The following is an 18,523-nucleotide window of genomic DNA, read 5'->3' on the forward strand; positions in this document are numbered from 1 at the left end:
CTCTAAGCGCATTTGAAAGAGCACAAATTGCTCCTGCTTGCTACGTAGACATTGCTCGTTAGCATCGCACTTCAATGTTGATTACCCTCATGTAACGACAAGTATGCCATAAACACTTTGAAGGACACCTCAGAATGGAGCGCCCGTGAAAGCCGTAATCTCGCTCCGATAACTCATATCACTTGTCCTTCTGCCACGTCTAAATAGCTGACGCATCACATGAACCGTATAGGCGTCTACAACGTATTGTACGTGTAAAGACATCACATAAATCGTCTTCTTAACGTTACTAGATGACATTCATTACGACACGGGAGCCCAGATTTATAAGCCTCGTCAACGCGTTACGTACCAGTTATTCAGGCGCCATGTCACCCAGTTCGCTGATTGTCGTTCTGATCCTTGGCGGTTTTTGTGTCGCTGCAAAGCGAAACCCGAAAATTGCAGGCTACAAGGACATAGATCTAAAGAGTCCGGAGCTTAAGAAGATATTGCAGTTTGTAGTTAAAGCGAAACTGAAACAGGAAAACAAGCCTGGCGTCGTGGTGAGGTTCACTCGTGCAGAGAAACAGGTACGTGCATTCGGTCATTTATAGTTGGCACTAAAAATACAAACGGAATGCCCAGAAATCCTAGAATCACTAAATAAGTAGAGTAGTCAGGGGGGTCGGACTCGCTCAAAAGAGCGTGACCATACAAGAGGTGTCATCCGTTGGTCATGGAAGGTGTTGGCTTCCGTTGGCTGTTTCATTCCGCTAAATTTGACGTGCTCCTTTTCCAAAATTCATCACTTGCTATCTAAAATCCGCGTACTATGTGCCTATGTGCGTATCTCATATGTATTCGTTAATCAAATAAGCAGTGAATATTTTCCAACTACATCACTTGCTTCTGTGCTGCCGTTCGTTCACCACTTTATTATCACGAAACTCGACAGACCAGAGCATGGAATAGCGGGTGGTTTCGTTTTTGCCATTTCCGGTTCCCGTTGGTTTGCTGAGCAGCATGAAAATGGCGGTTTACTGTGTGTATTCATCTTTGGAATTATGTTGCCTTCGGAAATACATGCCTACATTTGTTACGATGCGTAACGATTTATTGATTTCGCTCGCAAAGCATACAAACGCCACTTCAACACGTCATAGGCGGTAAACATCTTCATCTGTGTCGGTGGAAAGCAAAGGGTTGCCGGTGTCGCAGGTAATCTCATAGATAAGATATGATATAGATGAGATATGGCAACGTTTACCTTGTGATTCCGATAGCACTACTCAATTCTGCAAGTATCCCGAAGATTCGTGCGTTCTCAACGCAATTACACGGCTGGCCTCGCCGCCTCGCTTCCTACGGTGGACGCCGTCGCCTCCTGCCTCCATCGGCTCGTTCCCCAGTTTGTCATCCCACGTGACTGCACAGTGTCGGCAACAAACGGAGCAACTCCGCTGTAGTTAGGGGGCTGAAATTCGTCCACTAACACTGTCCATGACCAACGGATGGCTGCGCCCGGGCGGTCACGCTCGGGGATAGGAGAATCCCATTGAAGGCGCGCCAAGTACGTTCTCTAGAGTCTTCCTATATTAACTCTATGAGAGTAGTGACACTAATCCACGGGTGAACAGGGGAGGCATCTTGTTCGCGAGGAGAGGCGCCGTAGTTTAAGGAAACGTGTCTGGTTGTCGTGCGGCATTATCAAGGGTCGTTCAAGGCAAGGGTCGTTCTAGGTTGACGGAAACTTTTATTTCAATTTATTTCAATGGGAAATTCGGGAAGCACCAGATTACGTCAGTTCTTCAAAGTGTTCGCCGTAGAAAGTAGGAAGTCACTGGAAAGGTTAGCCAGCTGCCCCCCCCCCCCTCCAGACACACCGCAGCAACACCGAAGACACAAAGCCTCAAGTGCCTAAGAACGATGAACGATGATGTCTTCGGTGTTCGTGCCTTCGCTGTTCCAACACCAATTTCCATCGTGATCAACAGATGCCGCTTGCGTCGCCCCGTCGTATGAGTGTGTGCGTAAATGAGAAAACAAGTAAGAGTGAAAGGGGGATGAGTGAGTGGGTGGATGAGATTTGTCCCTTTACATGGCGCAACCCTGGAAGTCATTGGAGAGGCGCTTAGCTTAGCTCAACTGGTAGAGCCCTGGACCGGTAATCCAGAAGATGTGGGTTCGAGTCCTGCAGTTGGCTAACCTTTTCAGTGACTTCCTACTTTCTTCGATCATCGTTCTTAGGCACTTGAGGCTTTCTGTCTTCGGTGTTCCAGCCTCAGAACACCCAATTTCCATCGAGGTTTGCCGTACGCGCTTCAAGACATCGCTGTGGCAACTCTTTGATGCATTTGGTGTGGAAAGAAATGAGCTGCTGTCATAGCCACTGCAGGGCATCTTTCGAGACTTCTTCATCTGTGTCGAACGTTCTCCAAGGTGCTCTATAAGGGGCCCAAACAAATGGTAATCGCTTGGGGCTAAATGTGGGCTGTAAGTGACATAGGGTGAAACCTCCCAGCACACTTCCGCAAGGGTTGCTCCTGTCGAATTCTCCCTGTGAGGCCGGGCCGGGCATCGTCATGAAAAAGAATGACCCTTGCGGATAACATGCCGGGCCTTTTCTTGCGAATTGTGTTTCGTATGGCACACATTATCAAGGTGGCGTAGCACTGGGCCTAATTCGTGACCCCTTGCACGAAGAGGTCCACAGGGATGACACCCCGTATATCCGCGATGACAGTTCCCATGGACTTCCCAGGAGACGGTTGCATCTTGCTATCTAACTTTTTTTTTTTCGACGGGAAAGCCTTATGACGCCATTCCATGCTGTTTCGCTTTGTCTTTCGGGTGAAATCATGCATGCTTGTTTCAATAAAGGCGATGATTGACTACAGAAATTCGTCCCTTCGCTATGAAATGCGGTTCAAATGCTGCTCAGATACTCTCCTGCGCGCTCTATTTTGGTCAAAAGGGAGGTGCATGTACACCCATCTTGCTCGGACTTTGTGAAACAGTAAGTGCTTGTGAATGATTTTCACAGCCGACACTATACAGGGTGTTTGCCCTAACGTGTCCACAAATCATATATAAAGCGAGCGATAAAAGAAAAGCAAGTGGTAGCTTTCCGCTACTTGAGTAAGAAACAGGTACTGCTTCACTAGTAGCATCTATTTCTTAGTACAATAGCTGGAAAGTAGCGCTCATTTCTCTCTTATCACTTATCGTTCGCTTTAAATAAAATTTCTGGACACGTTAGAGCAAATACCCTGTATGTTACGCTGGACGACTGCAATGTCGTACTGCAATGCCGTACTGTTACTCGCGGGTGCAGGAGTATGGCTTGTTCAACGCTTGCGATATTCACGAGCGTTACTACAGTCGGACGAGCGTGTCCATGTGGTTCATTCGTCACCACATCCCGTCCTTCGCCAAACTGTCTGCTGCTGTCTTCGCCTTGACAGTGTTTGTTCTCCATAAAGTGCCTATAAGCTTTGCCCTGTAATCTTTCTAAGCCGTTTTGACCTATCTGACCTTTAATCCTTGAATACTCTCAGCTGGTTCGACGTTCTCCTTCACTAGGAACTTTATTATGCTTCGCTGACAGACACAGAGCTCCCCCCCCCCCCTAAAAAATAGGTGTCGCTGTTTCACGTGCACTGCTGCATATACCGCTGACCCTAGAGGGATTGCGCTTCGTTATCCGCAAGGTTTATTCAGTTATATTTAGCCACTGATTTTTCTTGAGCAAAAGTCTCGGTCAACCTTGAGCGGCACTTCTATATGGTCCAAGAGACCGTCCAGAGGAGGTCCCAGGTGAGCTCAAGGCTGTCGAGATATCATGGCGAGCCGATCGCAGCAGGAACAACATTTTGGAGCGTGCTCGACAGAGTGCATAGTGAGTGCCGTTGGGTGACGATAGCGGGAAACGGATCTAGCGGAAACCAAATGGCCTCTGCTTGGGGCGCTTCTTTTTACCAAACGGGACATCTCCTGCTGCGGAGTGTGGCGCTCCCGCACTCCCACGCACAAGTTGGGTGCTTGTCTCACTCTCCACCCTCCTCTCCGGTTGGACCTTCACGCAATTTAATTATTCCTTTTAAGGCTTCAGATAGCCTGATGGGAAGACGCCTGTTCCAGAAAAGAGCATTAGGGAGCATGGAGGCGCTTTGCACACATCACAAGCTTGGCTTAAAAACCCGTTTTGCAGAGGCTCCGAAGTGAGAGAGACGGAGTGGGACGGAACAACAACAGCAACAACTTTATTTTAAGATGATGAATGGGGTGTTTCATCGCCAGGGGCGATACTCAACCCCCATTGCAGGTGGTGATGTGGGGAATGAAAGCTAGAGAGGGCGAAGTGCGCTCTGCAGACCCGCTACTTAAAGGGCCTATAAACTACCAACTAGCCCATCGACTGTGTCGGCACCAAACGGTATTTTAACGTGTTGGTTGTGACACGTTTTGTATAGATGAATCCCATAGGTACGTATCGAACCAATGCGATAACGGTTACCTCAGCTACTGATCGGTTCCGCAGTCGATCGGTCCGCCACTGTTTTTCAACGAGCGCACGCATTTCTTCTTGTCTTCGTAGTTTAGGCATCATCGCAGAAAGCGTGTTTTGGTTCCCGCGTGCTTTGTGGACGAAATGCCTACGATGTGTGCTGTCGTAGTCAGAGTCAGAAAGAAAGTTAATTGCACAGGTCGATCTGGGGAAACTTAGAGGAAGCACTAAACACCACATCGTTGAAAAACAAGGCATGACGAGCAGAAATATATTGCACGGTTCCACATTTTCTGTCCAACATTGTCGGCCATATCCCAACAACCAAATTTTTTCTCTCTGCTTCTAGTCTGCTCACCGACCAGTAGCTGACGACGTTATGTGTACCTCCGCGTTGGCGTCTGACTGGGTGCTACAGTTCTACAACTGACGTAACAATTGGTAGAGGTATCTGAATAGCGGTACTTCTAGTCGCCCGTATCCAACAAAAAGGTTCATTTTAGTATGAACGCTGGCCCCGTTACGCAGGAGAAGTATTGAACAAGAACTTCTAAATAGTGCTACGAAGCGTATAAGAGCAATATTGAACATGACAGAACTGATGTTCTGAGGCTGGAACAACATAGAAGGGACAATTACACATAAAGCCTCAAATTGCCTAAGAAATTAGCGATGAAAGATGAAAGTCACGGAAAAGGTTAGCCAGCTGTAGGACTCGAACCCACATCTTCTGGATTGCCTGATGAATTGCCTGATTCTGATTGAATTGGTAGAGCCCTGGACCGGCAATCCAGAAGATGTGGGTTCGAGTCCTACAGCTGGCTAACCTTTTCAGTGACTCTCATCTTTAAGAGCAATATTACACCTGTAGTGCTACTGAAGACTAACGAGACCAGACAACAACATGGCGGTGGAATTGCCAGGTCAGAGCGAGAGCTCGGGCTGAGCGAGGCAAGGCTATTTATTATTCGCGCCTTGATGTGATGGCGCTGGCAATGCCGCCACAGGGCCTCCCCCCTAGCCAAGCGCTGGAAGCTGGCGAATAAAAACGAGCTTGGGAGCCCAAGTGACTTGTCGGGGCGGTCTGAGTCGGGTAGACAGCCGAGGAGGCGACGGTGGGGGAAGAGTAGTTGGAGTAGTGAGCGGACAGCTTGCCGTGGAGGGTGAGTCGTAGAGTAGCTCCACGGAGAAGGAGGGCGGCAACGGTGGTACAGCGTCGACGTATGCCGGCTTAAGCCGTTCTAAGGCAACAGTGTCCTCGCGGCCGTTCAGCTGAATGGTGTAAAAGTTGGGTGAACGGCGCAGCACGAGGTGAGGGCCTGTGTAGGGCGGTTGCAGGGGCTTCCGTACAGCGTCACAGCGCACAAAGACGTGTGTGCAGGAGGCGAGGTCGGGATGCTGGAAGGCCGAGGGCACACGCGAGGGCCGAGATGTTGCTGGACGAAGGGCGGCCATAGTACGGCGGAGCCGCGAAACGTAGTCAGCTGGTGAGAGAGCAGTGCTGCCTGGCAACGGGCAAATGAGATCTCCGGGGAGGCGTAGGGACGTGCCGTAAACCATCTCGGCGACGGAGCAGCCTATGTCAGGTTTGAAGGTGGAACGGATCCCCAGGAGCGCGAGCGGTATGACTTCTGGCCAGGGTGTTTCGGGAGCAGCCCGGAGGGCAACCTTGAGCTGTCGGTGGAAGCGCTCCACGAGACCGTTTGACGCCGGGTGGTAGGCAGTCGTTCGAATCCGCTTGCAGCCCAGTGTGTTGACGAGTCTAGAGAAGAGGGCGGACTCGAACTGGGGACCTCGGTCTGACGTGATGATAGACGGTACACCGAAGCGCGACACCCAGGTGTTCAAGAGGGCGGCTGCAACCGTGGATGCAGTGGCGTCGGGTACCGGTACAGCCTCGGGCCAACGGGTGAAGCGGTCAATGATGGTGAAGATGTAACGATAGCCGGATGATATTGGGAGTGGTCCCACCAAGTCGATGTGGATGTGAGCGAAGCGGCTGTCTGGCGCGGGAAACTGAGAAGGATGGAGGCGGGTGTGCCTGTGAACCTTAGTCCGCTGACACGGAATGCAGGCTTGAACCCAGCGCTTGATGTCCTTGTTCATGAAGGGTCAGACGTAGCGCCGAGAAATGGTGGTGGTGGTGGTGATGTTGAAAGGGCTTGCCGTTGTCGGCCTCACGTATGTGGGCAACGTCACGACTGACACCCTGGGGAAATGTGCGTCCTGGGCCGACTTCTAGGGGAACTGTGCCGACATATGTCTGAAAGCGTCTGAGGAAAACCCAGGAAAAACCCCAGACAGCACAGCCGGCACCGGGATTCGAACCCGGGTACCTCCCAGTCTCGACGTGACATGGCTAGCACGCTAACCACTGAGCCACGGGAGCTGCTGCCGAGAAATGAGTTCTTGAGTTGCGCGTATGCCAGGATGGGACAATGAATGATAGGTCGAGAAGACTTCTCGTCGAAGTACCGCCGGAACAAATGGGCGGGGTCGACCTTGTGACGTGTCGCACGCGACAGGATGTGTAGTGCCTGGCAGGTCGACATCCTCTATGGTTAAGGAAGACGAAGGGTCACTTCTGAAAGATGAGAGTTCTTGATCGGATGATTGGGCCTGGGCCAATGCGTCGAGGAGCGAAGACTGACAGGTTGTCCCAATGAAGTTGACGCGACTGAGAGCGTCCGCCACCACATTATCTGCACCACTGATGTGCTGAACGTCTGTGGTGAACTCCGAGATGAATGTGAGGTGGCGGGTCTCACGAGGGGTGTAGCTTGTGCTGCATGAAGAAAATGCGTAGACGAGGGGCTTATGATCGGTGAATACAGTGAATTGTCGGCCCTCCAAGAAATGGCGAAAGTGCTTGACGGTGAGATATATGGCCAGGAGCTCGCGACCGAAGGCACTGTAGCGAGTCTCCTGGGGCTTCATCTTGCGTGAAAAGAATGCTAGAGGGCGCCAAGCGCCAGAGATACGTTGTTGGAGGACGGCGCCGACAGCTGTGCTGGATGCATCAACCATGATGGACGTTGGGGCGTCGTGTTGAGGATGGAATAGAAGGGACGACGAAGCGATTGCCTGTTTGATTGCCTGGAAGGCAGCTGCCGCTTCAGGGGTCCAAACCAGCACAGAGTGTTTCGAGCGCTTGGTGCAGAGCAGAGCCTCGAGGGGACTCAGTTTGGCTGCGCATGATGGCACAAAGCGCCTATAAAAATTCACCAGCCCCAAGAATTGTCGTAGTTTGGTCACGGAAACGGGCTGCGGGAAGTCTTGAATGGCAGCGACTCGGGATGGTAAAGGCATGATGCCCTGGCTGTTGACATGGTGGCCAAGGAAGTCGAGTTCTCCGACTCCGAATTCGCTCTTAGCGGCGAATTCGGAGACAGAGGCGGAGCGGGCAGTTCCGAGAAGCCGGAGGAATTGACGACTGCCATGTCCAGGTCCGTCAGGTATTGTCCAGGTATTGTCCGGGTCACCACTGTAGTGCTACTGAAGACTAACGAGACCAGACAACAACATGGCGGTGGAATTGCCAGGTCAGAGCGAGAGCTCGGGCTGAGCGAGGCAAGGCTATTTATTATTCGCGCCTTGATGTGATGGCGCTGGCAATGCCGCCACAGACCTCTTAGACCCCTAACACAACAGCTGGACACAGGAGTTCCCACCTCCTCTAACCCCCCCCCCCCATTGCCTTTCCTGCTCGTCCTTGGAACTCAGTGTTGTAACTCTGACGCAGAGCTTATTTATGGCGAATTCGGGTTATCGTTTTACGGTAACACGGCCTAGCGCTGGGAAATTGCTAGGTTGGCGCTAGCGCTGGATCACGTGACCGTTGCCACCCGAAGATGAGTCGCAGGAAATCAAGCGGTTTTAGACGCTTTGATCCCTCTAGGGGCGTCGCGGTCACTCGTGTTCGGGTTCCGAGGTCTGCTAACCCGCGTCAACTTCGACGTGCGGGCCAATGAGGGCCCTCGCCGCCTTCGCGATGTGGATGTCACGACACCGGATATATTTCCGTTGCCCGGTCGCTTGGAGGCCGGGCGTAAAAAAGTGGCGAATTCCTGGCGCACGGTAGGCGCCACGCGAACGTGCGAGATCTGTAAAAAAAAGTTGCCACAAAATGCCCACCCCAATTCGCCATTAGTGATAATCTAGGCAATCCTATCGTGTATCTCATATCAGCGTTGTGTAGAGGATCCCCCCCCCCTCGCTCTCCTCAAAGAAAACAAAGTTTCCAATTGTACGTACCGTGAAACCGCTCTATGTCGGATACTTGCAACGTAGCCAAAACGTCCCCCAGTTAGGGAAGTGTCCGAATAAGAGAATCGAGTGCACGTCTTGTTGCCAGGGCATAGTGACTGACATGCACTCTAAGAAAAAAAAGGTATGATTTTCTACCCATTTCGGTAGAGCTGCATTGCAACCACATTTCTACTCCAACCAGTTTTACCTTTTGAGTATAAATGGAGAGTAGAAACAAACTACAGAGTAGAATCTGTCGTTCTACCAGCTTGGGTAGGAAATTCTACCATTTTCTTTTACAGCAAATGTGAGAGAGAAGAGCAAGAGAAAGGGACGCCGCAGGTTATACCCGCGTCCTACTGTGGTTAGGAACTGTGGGTAGGAAATTCTACCTTTTTTGTCTTAGAGTGTGTATATTCTCGACGAACACTCTCTGTACGTTACTCCTTCCTGTCCAGGACTTCTCTGTTTCTCGCAGGTGTCAGTTCCACACTCGTTCCCTGTTGCCTTGCAGTAGAGGCTACAGGGCACTTTCTTGACGACCGCCCTCGGTGGCTGAGTTGGTAGCAGCGTTTCGAAATGGGATGACCCATTCCATTCCAATTCCATTAAGAGGAATGAAGATTTGTGATAATTGCATTCCTTTCAATTCCTCCGAATGAAAAAGTATGGTCAATTCCCACTCCTGGAATGGCTTCGCAACCCCATTCCATTCCTTTAATTCCACCAATAAAAGAATTAGGACCGGTAACAGTACTAGCTAGCCCAGCAGTGCTATAGAGGAGATTGACATTACCCAGCACGGAAAAAGCACAAAGAGAAGGTTATTTCGCCCTCCTCCTCCTCCTCCTCTTCATTGGCATCATCATTACAGGAGTTTTCCACTAAAGTAACTGGTGCAAGTGATGTGGGTTTGCGGGCGCACACTACTGGAGCCAAAATCTCCATTGTATTTTTTCTTAAAACCAAACCACACCGTCGCCCTCGATCGTGTGGCACCCAGACCATTACATTCCGATTCCATTACCAGGACAGTTTCCGCCATTCCATTCCAATTCCATTCCGGGCTCTGATGAATCTAGAATGATTCCGGAGTCATTCCAACCAGGAAGTGGCAACTCCGCAAGCCAGGTTGGTAGCGTGTCCACCTGGTGACCCCAAAGTTGCGGTTTCGAACCCGGCCGTGGCCGCCGGCAAATTGGTGTCAGGGTACAAGCTGATTTGACACGCCGCATTCTGCGTTAAATACGGTGTGCCGTGTGTCAAGATTTCGGCGCACGTGCACAGGAACCCTTAGTTGGGTAAAGTTAATCCACAGAAAAAAGGTTAAAACTTCGGCTGGTTGGTGATTCATAGTTAGAGGTACGTATTTAAGGTCTCGTTTTGCGAAATAACGATTCTTTGGTTGGCAGTTCAGTGACGTGTCCCCGTTTCTTTTTGTGTTCCGACCTCACATTTCCCTGCACTGAAAGTTTTATCCGTTTTAACTAATCCACAGACCGACCAGTGTGGCATCGCTCATGATCACACTTGTCTCGCGAAGCCACGGATTTTTAATATTAATACTTCTTTGAGGGCTTCACTGCAGTGGATAAGTCGTAACGCTAGTAAAGTAACCGGCCAAGACTGAAGAGAGGGTTACACTGACCCATTTAAAAAAAGTACAGCAACAAATAAACGTAGGTTAATTATTTGAGAGGGAGAAAAGGCAGTACAGGAAAAAAAAAAGGACAAAAGGGAGGATGTCACAAAAAGGTTGACCTGTTAAGGCGTTTTGAGCGCAGACGAATGCACACATTGAGAAAATAAAGAAAATATTTTGCCCAGCTTTGCACGGAAAAACCTGTCCCACGTCGAAGATAGGGAGGGGTACGGCGTAGAGGATTCACTTTCCATGCATTTTGAATAGGAGCAGGCGCGTGCGACGACAGCTTGTCTGACACCGGGAGCTGTCCAAGGCAGGGAGGTGCCTGAATTGGGTGGTTTCGTTGTAATTTAAGGGAAGGTCGCCTTCGTACTAATCGATAACGAAAGGATGGCGTCATTGTCTTACGAGAACTGCTGACGTACCAGGATTTGTGGCAGGGGCCGGTGCCTAATGTAGCGATATTTTCAGGAGAGGCATCACTGCCTTCCATGAGTCTTCGCAAAAGATTTGTTAAATCGTCGCGGGAAGGACCAAGCTGAGGCACCGGCACATTCTTGAGTAGGAGGGAAAGGGAAAGCGTATATTGTGGTGCCTGTCGCGATATGAATATACGAAAGAAGGGATGAATGCTGTACTGTTCTTAAAGGGGCACTAAAATGAACACACAGGTTCACTTCAAGTTACGTTACACACTATGTTAATTTCGCATTCTTTCTCGTAATGCAAAACTTTGATCCCGTTACGAAGCTCCAATCAGAATTGTACCGGACACCCAAGAGAGCAGTTCCGGCGAAAAACAAAGTGCGACTGACGAAGCGGACTGGTGTCGTTATCCCAAGTACGTGAATATAATTGTTGTCACCAGAACATTTGTGATTACTGTTGTGGGCCACAATTCAATTCAGTAAGTTGGTTTTGAAAACTGCACCAATGCTCCTCTGCACTGATCACTGCAAGGATGATCGTTGCCTGTGATGCCTCGATGGCATAATAAATAAATAAATAAATGAATAAAAATAAATAAATGCTCGTCACGCAGCCTATGTACGCAACACTACGGCCGGACCCGTTCCAAATCCACACGCACACGATAAGCACACTCGCGGTTTTCCTGCTGTCTGATTGCTTTTTTTTTCTCTCTAATTCCGTGTTAGCACCGAGAAGCAACTGTGGCTGTGAGCGGCGTACAGACGTGGACAAATGGAAAGAGGACAGCAGGAAGGAGTAGGGGACAGGGGGTTACTATGCGTACTGGGCCGACTTCAGGGGGAACCGTGCCGGCACTGTCTGATTGGATGCCTCCAATGTTTGCGTCCTGAGCATTTAATTGGTTGACGCGGAAGTCGGGTTTGTTGTCATTGCTTTTTCTTCTAAACGGTAGCGCTGTGTGAACTAATTTTGCTTGCATTATACTAATTGAAATGCTGACTTTCATTTGAGAAAAAGTTGGTTTTGCATTTTAGCGCCCTTTAAGGTGACGGCGTCGTTCCTTCCCCGGTGAGAATGACTTCGTGATGTAGTCACCCTTTAAAGGAACGATCTCAAAACAACAACAACTTTATTGTAATGATAATGACCATGATGACTGGGGAGTTTCAGTAGTCGCCGATTCCGAAACTACGGTGTCATTTCGTCCTCGGTGACCACCGACCAAGACATCGAAAGTGCCACGTGGAATTGTGACGTAGTTTGACCGCTATTCGATAGAATGCATGAGCAGAGGAGACGGCGGATATTGAGAGTGCGTCGGAATTCCCCCTGCAGAAAAGGCGAAAACACCATTCTCTACATCACGACTCTACACCAATCAGAGCATCGCCTTGAGGAAAAGGATACGTCTCCGCGCGAAGCAGACGAAACTCGCTGAAACGAAGACCTTCTCGTGTACCCGCCGCCCTCTCACTCCTCCTGTGATGGAGTGACGTTACGCTGACGTCATTGCCGCCGGACCTTGCGCAGCTGCAGAAGCAGCGGCGAACTCTAAGATTCGTCTATTTGATATCTAAGCACTTTTCCAACAACAACAACAACAACAAAATTCATGTACATTGTCGCTAGTAGACAGCGATGTCAGTTCCCTGTGTGGGTTCCCAGATGCGACAGTTACCGTAACGGTATGGCAGCATGTACAGGGTGTTTCGCCTAACGTGATGAAAGATCGTATCAAAGGTCAACCTGTCTGAATGTCATGGGTCAACGCTATACATCGCGACAAGTTTTCGCCATCCGGCCGGCAATTTGCGCGCTTTGAAACGACGATTTTTGCATTTCTTTTGTTTTTTCTCCGGCTATTACCGTTGTAGTCGTGAATGTATTTTGGAGGAGAGTAGGGTGAATCGGGTATTCGCTTTCCGTTTCTGTCAAAACATGAGGTCGACTTTAAAAACTTCAAACGTAAATTGGGAGAATTCAATTTCTCGCGAATTAAATTTGACAAAAGTGCTCATAAGTAATACCAGCATCTCACCCGATAAAACTAGCGATCAACACATAACGTTCGGATACGCCAGTTCATTAATATTTTTTTTTATCACATTAGGTAGAACACCATGGATAATGTCCTCCACCATGTTCAACGGTTAGAGGGGAACTGACAGCGAATATCGCTGCGAATAATGTAGCTGCTCCACATCATGGGGTCGTTACACTAGTGGTTGTTGGACAAACGGCATAATGGCCGATGAGGGGGAGTAGGGTATGATAGCCTGTACAATACAGTGCGTATGTCACACCAGCATGTTTCATCACTGCCATTACTCTGCTTGTCTTAGGTGGTCGCGGGTGCAAACTACAGGCTGACATTTCAGGCAAGGATATGCGATAAAGGGAAGCCGTGCGTTCTAAATGATAAGAAGGTAAGTGTGTGACTTGTATGCTCCAGATAAAAAAAAAGGGCTGCTTCTTTGGGAACTATGTCAAACGCGGAAGCTTTTATAGTGCCATTGCTAAATTTCGCGCAAATTTTGTTTGGCAAAACCCTTTTCGCAGTGCCACAGCGTGTTTGGAATCAACCGAACATAACCTTAGAGGCTTAGACGGAGTCCTCCTGACTTCTGCAAATATGTTAAGTGGGCGTACGAGAGTAGGAGCAACCCCGATTCACGATTTATCTCCACACTAGATGGCGCCACGCTCGACGTGCCTTGTCACGCCGTTCGCCTCCGACTCCGAAATAATCCTCATTCCGCACGATTGAGGTTGCGAGTTTTAGGTGGCACGCTGACATACTTACCTACGGTTGCTTCTCCTGCGTACGTTGTGCCATTGCTGTGAAAGGGCGCTTTACAGGAGACCAGCACGGACGGCCGGTGGTATAGGACACACTCCTTTGTGTGACTTCACTCCCTATTTGTAGAACAGTGCATTTCTGCAATCCAGTGAGTATGGTCATAAAGTGTTCTAAAACGAAGCGGTCTGCATTAACGAAATCAATGAAAACTATCGTGGAGGCTATGAGTGGCAGCAGTGAGCAGCGTATGGCTACTGGAGAACAGTAGAGCTGCAAGCTCAGAAAATTTATCATTCGATAGCCTGAACCCTCAGCACTCTTACATTACAGTGTGCATTACAGTACTATCGCGGCGCGCACAGCCAGCGGAGGCGCAGCAATCGATAAGAACACAGGATAAGAACACATTTATAGTTGCAATTACAATTAATTACTTGTTTTCGACAGAATAGAAGAGAACAAAAAAATTCGAGTCGCAAAATTGTTGAGACGCAGACGACACGCCTTGCAAAAAGCCTCCGAGCGCACTGTAGTTTGCGATAGCAGCTCCGCCGCAACTTTCACCACTAGCTCCCCTCCGGTCGTTGCACTATGCCTGTTCTAGTTCACTGCACTTACGTCACAACTTTTGTCCGAAGTGAAATTTAACATTACGGGCAACACTGTGTCGAAGCCGCCACTGTGTCGAAGCCGCCACCAACTGCGCGGTTGGTCGTCAAGTGCGGTAGCAAAACTACATGGCATGCGCATAACACTGGGTCCAAAACCGAAAGAGGTCCGCTACATAGCCGTCATGAGCAGGAAGCCGGTCGGGAACATAGATCACTGTTGCTTGACAAATTGGGAAGTTATTTGCCTCCAGACGTCGCTCCAAGCCATTTCACTGCCATTTTACTTGCAAATTCGAAATATTCAGCGATCCCTGCAACATGTATAACCTGCGCTAGGTCTACAAGCACCAAGCTGTTTAGTATTTAAAAAAAAGCCAATTACAAAAGTCAACGAAAAAACTAAAAAAGTTAATGAAAAGCAGTTAAACTCTCTGTAGCTAAAGTTCTCTGAAATCCTTTATTGATGGTTCGGATTGTTACTGTGATGGTTGCGAAATTTCAGCGTATTAGAAATAGCCTCGCAAATACGCCAGGGTTGCAAAGCTCAACCGTGAGGGTGATTCTCCTTCAAATGAGTAATCGGCGCGATTTTATATCCCGTTCCGTCGTACAAGTCACTAATATGATGACCTGATCTGTTGAGTACTTCAAAAACCAAAACACGCAAGAAAGCAGTATGTATCACGTTGTACTAGCAAGTTCTGAGGAGTATAGCTCACAGACGCTTGATGCATGCCTTGTTGGCCACATGTGTGACCAGTCTCCAACTGGGATTACGTTATACATCGTATTTCAGCCGTCAAACAGAAGCGTTTTAACCTTCACATCCATTACGCTGGGAGGGCGATATCACGAAGCTTATACAAGGAACTTGGGTGACAAATGTTGACAACACTTCTGAAGCTTACTATACGCCAAACGTATGTGCAGTACATGCATGTTACACTCAAAAGTAAAGAAGCGGAGCATTGAAAAAAAAATCCTATTCATCAAGCACAACGTTCACAATGAACGTAGTGTCGTACAGTACTGCACTCTAAGAAAAAAAAATGAGTAAAACGGGGAGTAATTGCAGCTTCTACTCCCTTAGTCTGGAATTACTCCCCATTTAATCCCCTAACCGAACATTTAGTCCCGACATTTACTCCTCAGGACTGCAAATTGGCACTAAACTTCGCGAATGGTCTCCTGAATGCAACAGTCTACGTAAATATGTGCCCTTGGTCAATTTGAACGACATAAGGCTGTATAACTCAGCCAACGTAGCAATTTTCCAGCCACACAGAGTAAGAAACAGTTAGCGCATCTTTCTTCGCAAATTGTGCCCTGGGTATGGCGCAAGATTTTATATCACACGATATATCACGGTTGACGGTTTTGCTTCAAAGTATTTTCATGCATGCACACTAATTATGTACCTGGGAGCCTTACAACAGCGTGTGAAATGCAGTCTCCACTCCGTGACATTCATTTACTCACGTGCATTTACTCCCGAAAGGGACTATTTTTTGTGGCAATGCATTTAGTCCCCAAAAGAAGTAAAAGTACTCCTTTTTTTTTCTTAGAGCGATGGGTGTGCAGATCTCTCCGCAGACTGTGAAAAGCGTATGCCCTATCATAAGAACGAACTCCGAGCGGACTCACGACGACGAATCTACAGCATTTCCACATGTCTCCATGACACTTGTTCGCGAGACAACCCCGTCGATTCCGCGTCCCACTGCGCATTGTGTATCTGTGTATTATATTCCCTAATATGAACCTTCTGTCTCTTGCTTGTTCTCTCCAACCAGAATTTTTCATCGCATTGCGTGGCAGTCGTCAACGACGTGCCCTGGCTGCATTCACGGACATTAACGTCACTCGACTGCCAAGACCCAAGGTGACTGCCTCGCTAGAAATAATAAAGACATAAGTAGCCCTTGGATGTGTACCATAGGTGTCTCTACTGATTGGAGCGGGACATTTAACGGGTACACTAAACATCCCGCAGGAATCTTACACTCCGAAGACCACACAAGCATTATCATTTTATGATTTATTTATACCTTGTTACCGCCGCGAAGGAACTGTGTGGTGATGAGCGGCGTACAGATGTGTACAGATGGAGAGAGGACTGCAGGAACCAGTGCGGGAGAGGTGGGTTCGTATACATCCTGGGTCAACGTCAGGGGGAGTTGCGCTGACATTGGCGTGGAATGTCTTCCGGAGAACCAAGGAGAAACCCCCAGACAGACCAGCCAGGTAGGGGGATTCGAACCCGGGTCTGTAGAGCGGAAAGCGTGGCGGGTTCCAATCTGGGCGTGGAAAGCGGCCATCGTATTCACTATGCTATGGGAGCTGGTACATGGATCAGGAGTCCATCCCAGGCAGTGATAAGTAACATTTGTGGTACCGAGTACTCAAACGATCCTATAAATGCCTTTCTCAGCACCTTTTTATGCACGCCTTTAAAGGAGCATGGAAGTGACATTTAACGTGGCTCGAAACGCTGCTTTATCTATGAAGCTGTCCAGAATCAATGCACCGAACTTGTCGATCACGTGTTAAGAACAGGACATTCTTTGAATTTTGACAACGCGACAACCTTGACTTTTGAACACAGATTGCGGGAGTGAGAAAATTCCTTGAATCTTGACGCATTCATGGCGAGATAAATGCCTGTAACAGTCACATGGGGCCCTTACCAGACTGCTACAAGGGTTTAAAAGGATTCCCGTTTTAAACACCCGTTTCGTTTTCCTGTGCTGATGATGATGCCCGAATAGCTGTCGACACGTTCACGCATCTTTTTACAACTCGTTATGCAAGCCAGTGTTTACTTCATACTATTAAAGAAGCTGTCCACCAGGAGTCACCACGCAAAATATTTTCGCTCTCCGGCGTATTGTCACTGCGGCATCGAATTTCCAAAAGACAGTCGGGAAAAGCAGTGGCGGACGAGCGACACGAGCCCTGCGTGACGTAGAGACTGCTCAGAGCCTTTTTTTCTTTGTTTTTCCTTCTAGGCTCACGCCGCTTATACATGCTTGAGCTGTGCCGTTGCAGGAGCCCGTGGTACGTCACGACGTCTTCCAGTTCGCCGATGCGCTCTTTGCACGTGGAGAGCGTTTTTTTTTTTTTTTTTTTTCAAGTGTGCGGAACAGAGCCTTGCGCGTGCTCTGTAGGTCACCTGCGCCCACCGTTCTTTCGCAGGAGCTTATTTTATTCATTGCAGAAGACGTCGCAGCCAAAAACAAAGAATATTTTGGGGGTGACTTCCATGCTCCTTGAAGTCCTGCACTTTTAGCATTCCTTGGAGTACTTTCACGTAACACTTGCCATTAAATGTAATGCAACAATAGAAACTGGAAAATATTAATCATGTATTTTGACTAGTTCTCAACAACATGTACAAAAAAGTTAGGAAGATTCATTGGTGATACTTGGAAAATGCGTTAGCATAAGCCTTTGGTTCGTTCTTGTTCTTCGTCCTTTCTGTTTTGTTTTGTTTCCGCCTTTCTCTTCTTTTTCTGGTTGCTTCTTCCCTTTCCGCCTTTCTCTTTTCTGCTGCTTTTTCGTTGGTTGCTTCCTCTTTTCCCTTTGGTTGCTCTTCCTTGGTTCCTTCTTAATCCTCCTCTTTTTGCGTTTCGCGGTTCGTGTTAGCGTTTAAGTTAAGGAGTTACCGTAGGGCGTTTCGAAGGGGTTATGCTGACGCAACTCCAAGTGATCGACGAATGGATCTTCCTAAGGTTTTTTGAGGGCTTGCGCCACCCTAAGTAACGACCCAGAGGCGTCGTTTGGTAGACATGGTCCATGGACGTTCCTCGGTCAGTGTAGATGTGACGTTTAGGGGACGGCAAAACGGGCAAAGCACAGAGAACGCATACCTAAGGCGAACTGGAAGTCTTTCACATCGTCCTCGTGGAAGTCTCCGAACCATCACGGCTAAAGGTGCATTCTTTTCAATAAGAACGGTACAGCCCCGTTTCTCTCGTTTTCCTGAGGGGGAAAGGACACGGGGGTACAGCCACCCAGTGGCATGAAAAGAATGCAAGAGAGAATTTGTCGTCTGCTTCTTGCCCGCTCCGTTGCTCCTCCTCTCAAGGTGTTGCAGGGGTTTTAGGCAGGTCCCCCAAACTCACCTCGGAAAAGCGTGCAACGAAGAAGGCCGCCACTAGATACCCCACTGTTGCCGTTCCGGATCACTTCAGCGCGCTAAGTTTCGCCGCAAAATGTTTTTGTTGTTTCTGCGAATGAATCTAGTCTTTATATGTCCAAATAAAACGCGTATAACAACTTTCTCTGTCGTGTTTCAC

The 18,523-nt window shown here is 48.7% G+C and overlaps 1 protein-coding gene across 1 annotated transcript; it reads left to right on the plus strand.

Annotated features, from left to right (window-relative positions):
- The first annotated feature begins 349 nt into the window (after positions 1-349).
- On the plus strand, positions 350-16,152 carry LOC135375882 (uncharacterized). Its single transcript, XM_064608515.1, has 3 exons — positions 350-572; positions 13,157-13,240; positions 16,019-16,152. The coding sequence occupies exons 1-3, from the start codon at positions 369-371 to the stop codon at positions 16,109-16,111; spliced, it is 381 nt and encodes a 126-aa protein (XP_064464585.1). The 5' UTR covers positions 350-368; the 3' UTR covers positions 16,112-16,152.
- Positions 16,153-18,523: the final 2,371 nt, after the last annotated feature.

The sequence above is a fragment of the Ornithodoros turicata genome, chromosome 1 (genome assembly GCF_037126465.1).
Source record: "Ornithodoros turicata isolate Travis chromosome 1, ASM3712646v1, whole genome shotgun sequence".
In the NCBI taxonomy this organism is placed as follows: Eukaryota; Metazoa; Arthropoda; class Arachnida; order Ixodida; family Argasidae; genus Ornithodoros; species Ornithodoros turicata.

Bases quoted from the DNA above. Each gene is read 5' to 3' on its own strand.
- LOC135375882 (XM_064608515.1), top strand. From the start codon at position 369: ATGTCACCCAGTTCGCTGATTGTCGTTCTGATCCTTGGCGGTTTTTGT. The intron at 573-13,156 runs GTACGTGCATTC...TGCTTGTCTTAG, and splicing joins TCACTCGTGCAGAGAAACAG to GTGGTCGCGGGTGCAAACTA. The intron at 13,241-16,018 runs GTAAGTGTGTGA...CTCTCCAACCAG, and splicing joins GCGTTCTAAATGATAAGAAG to AATTTTTCATCGCATTGCGT.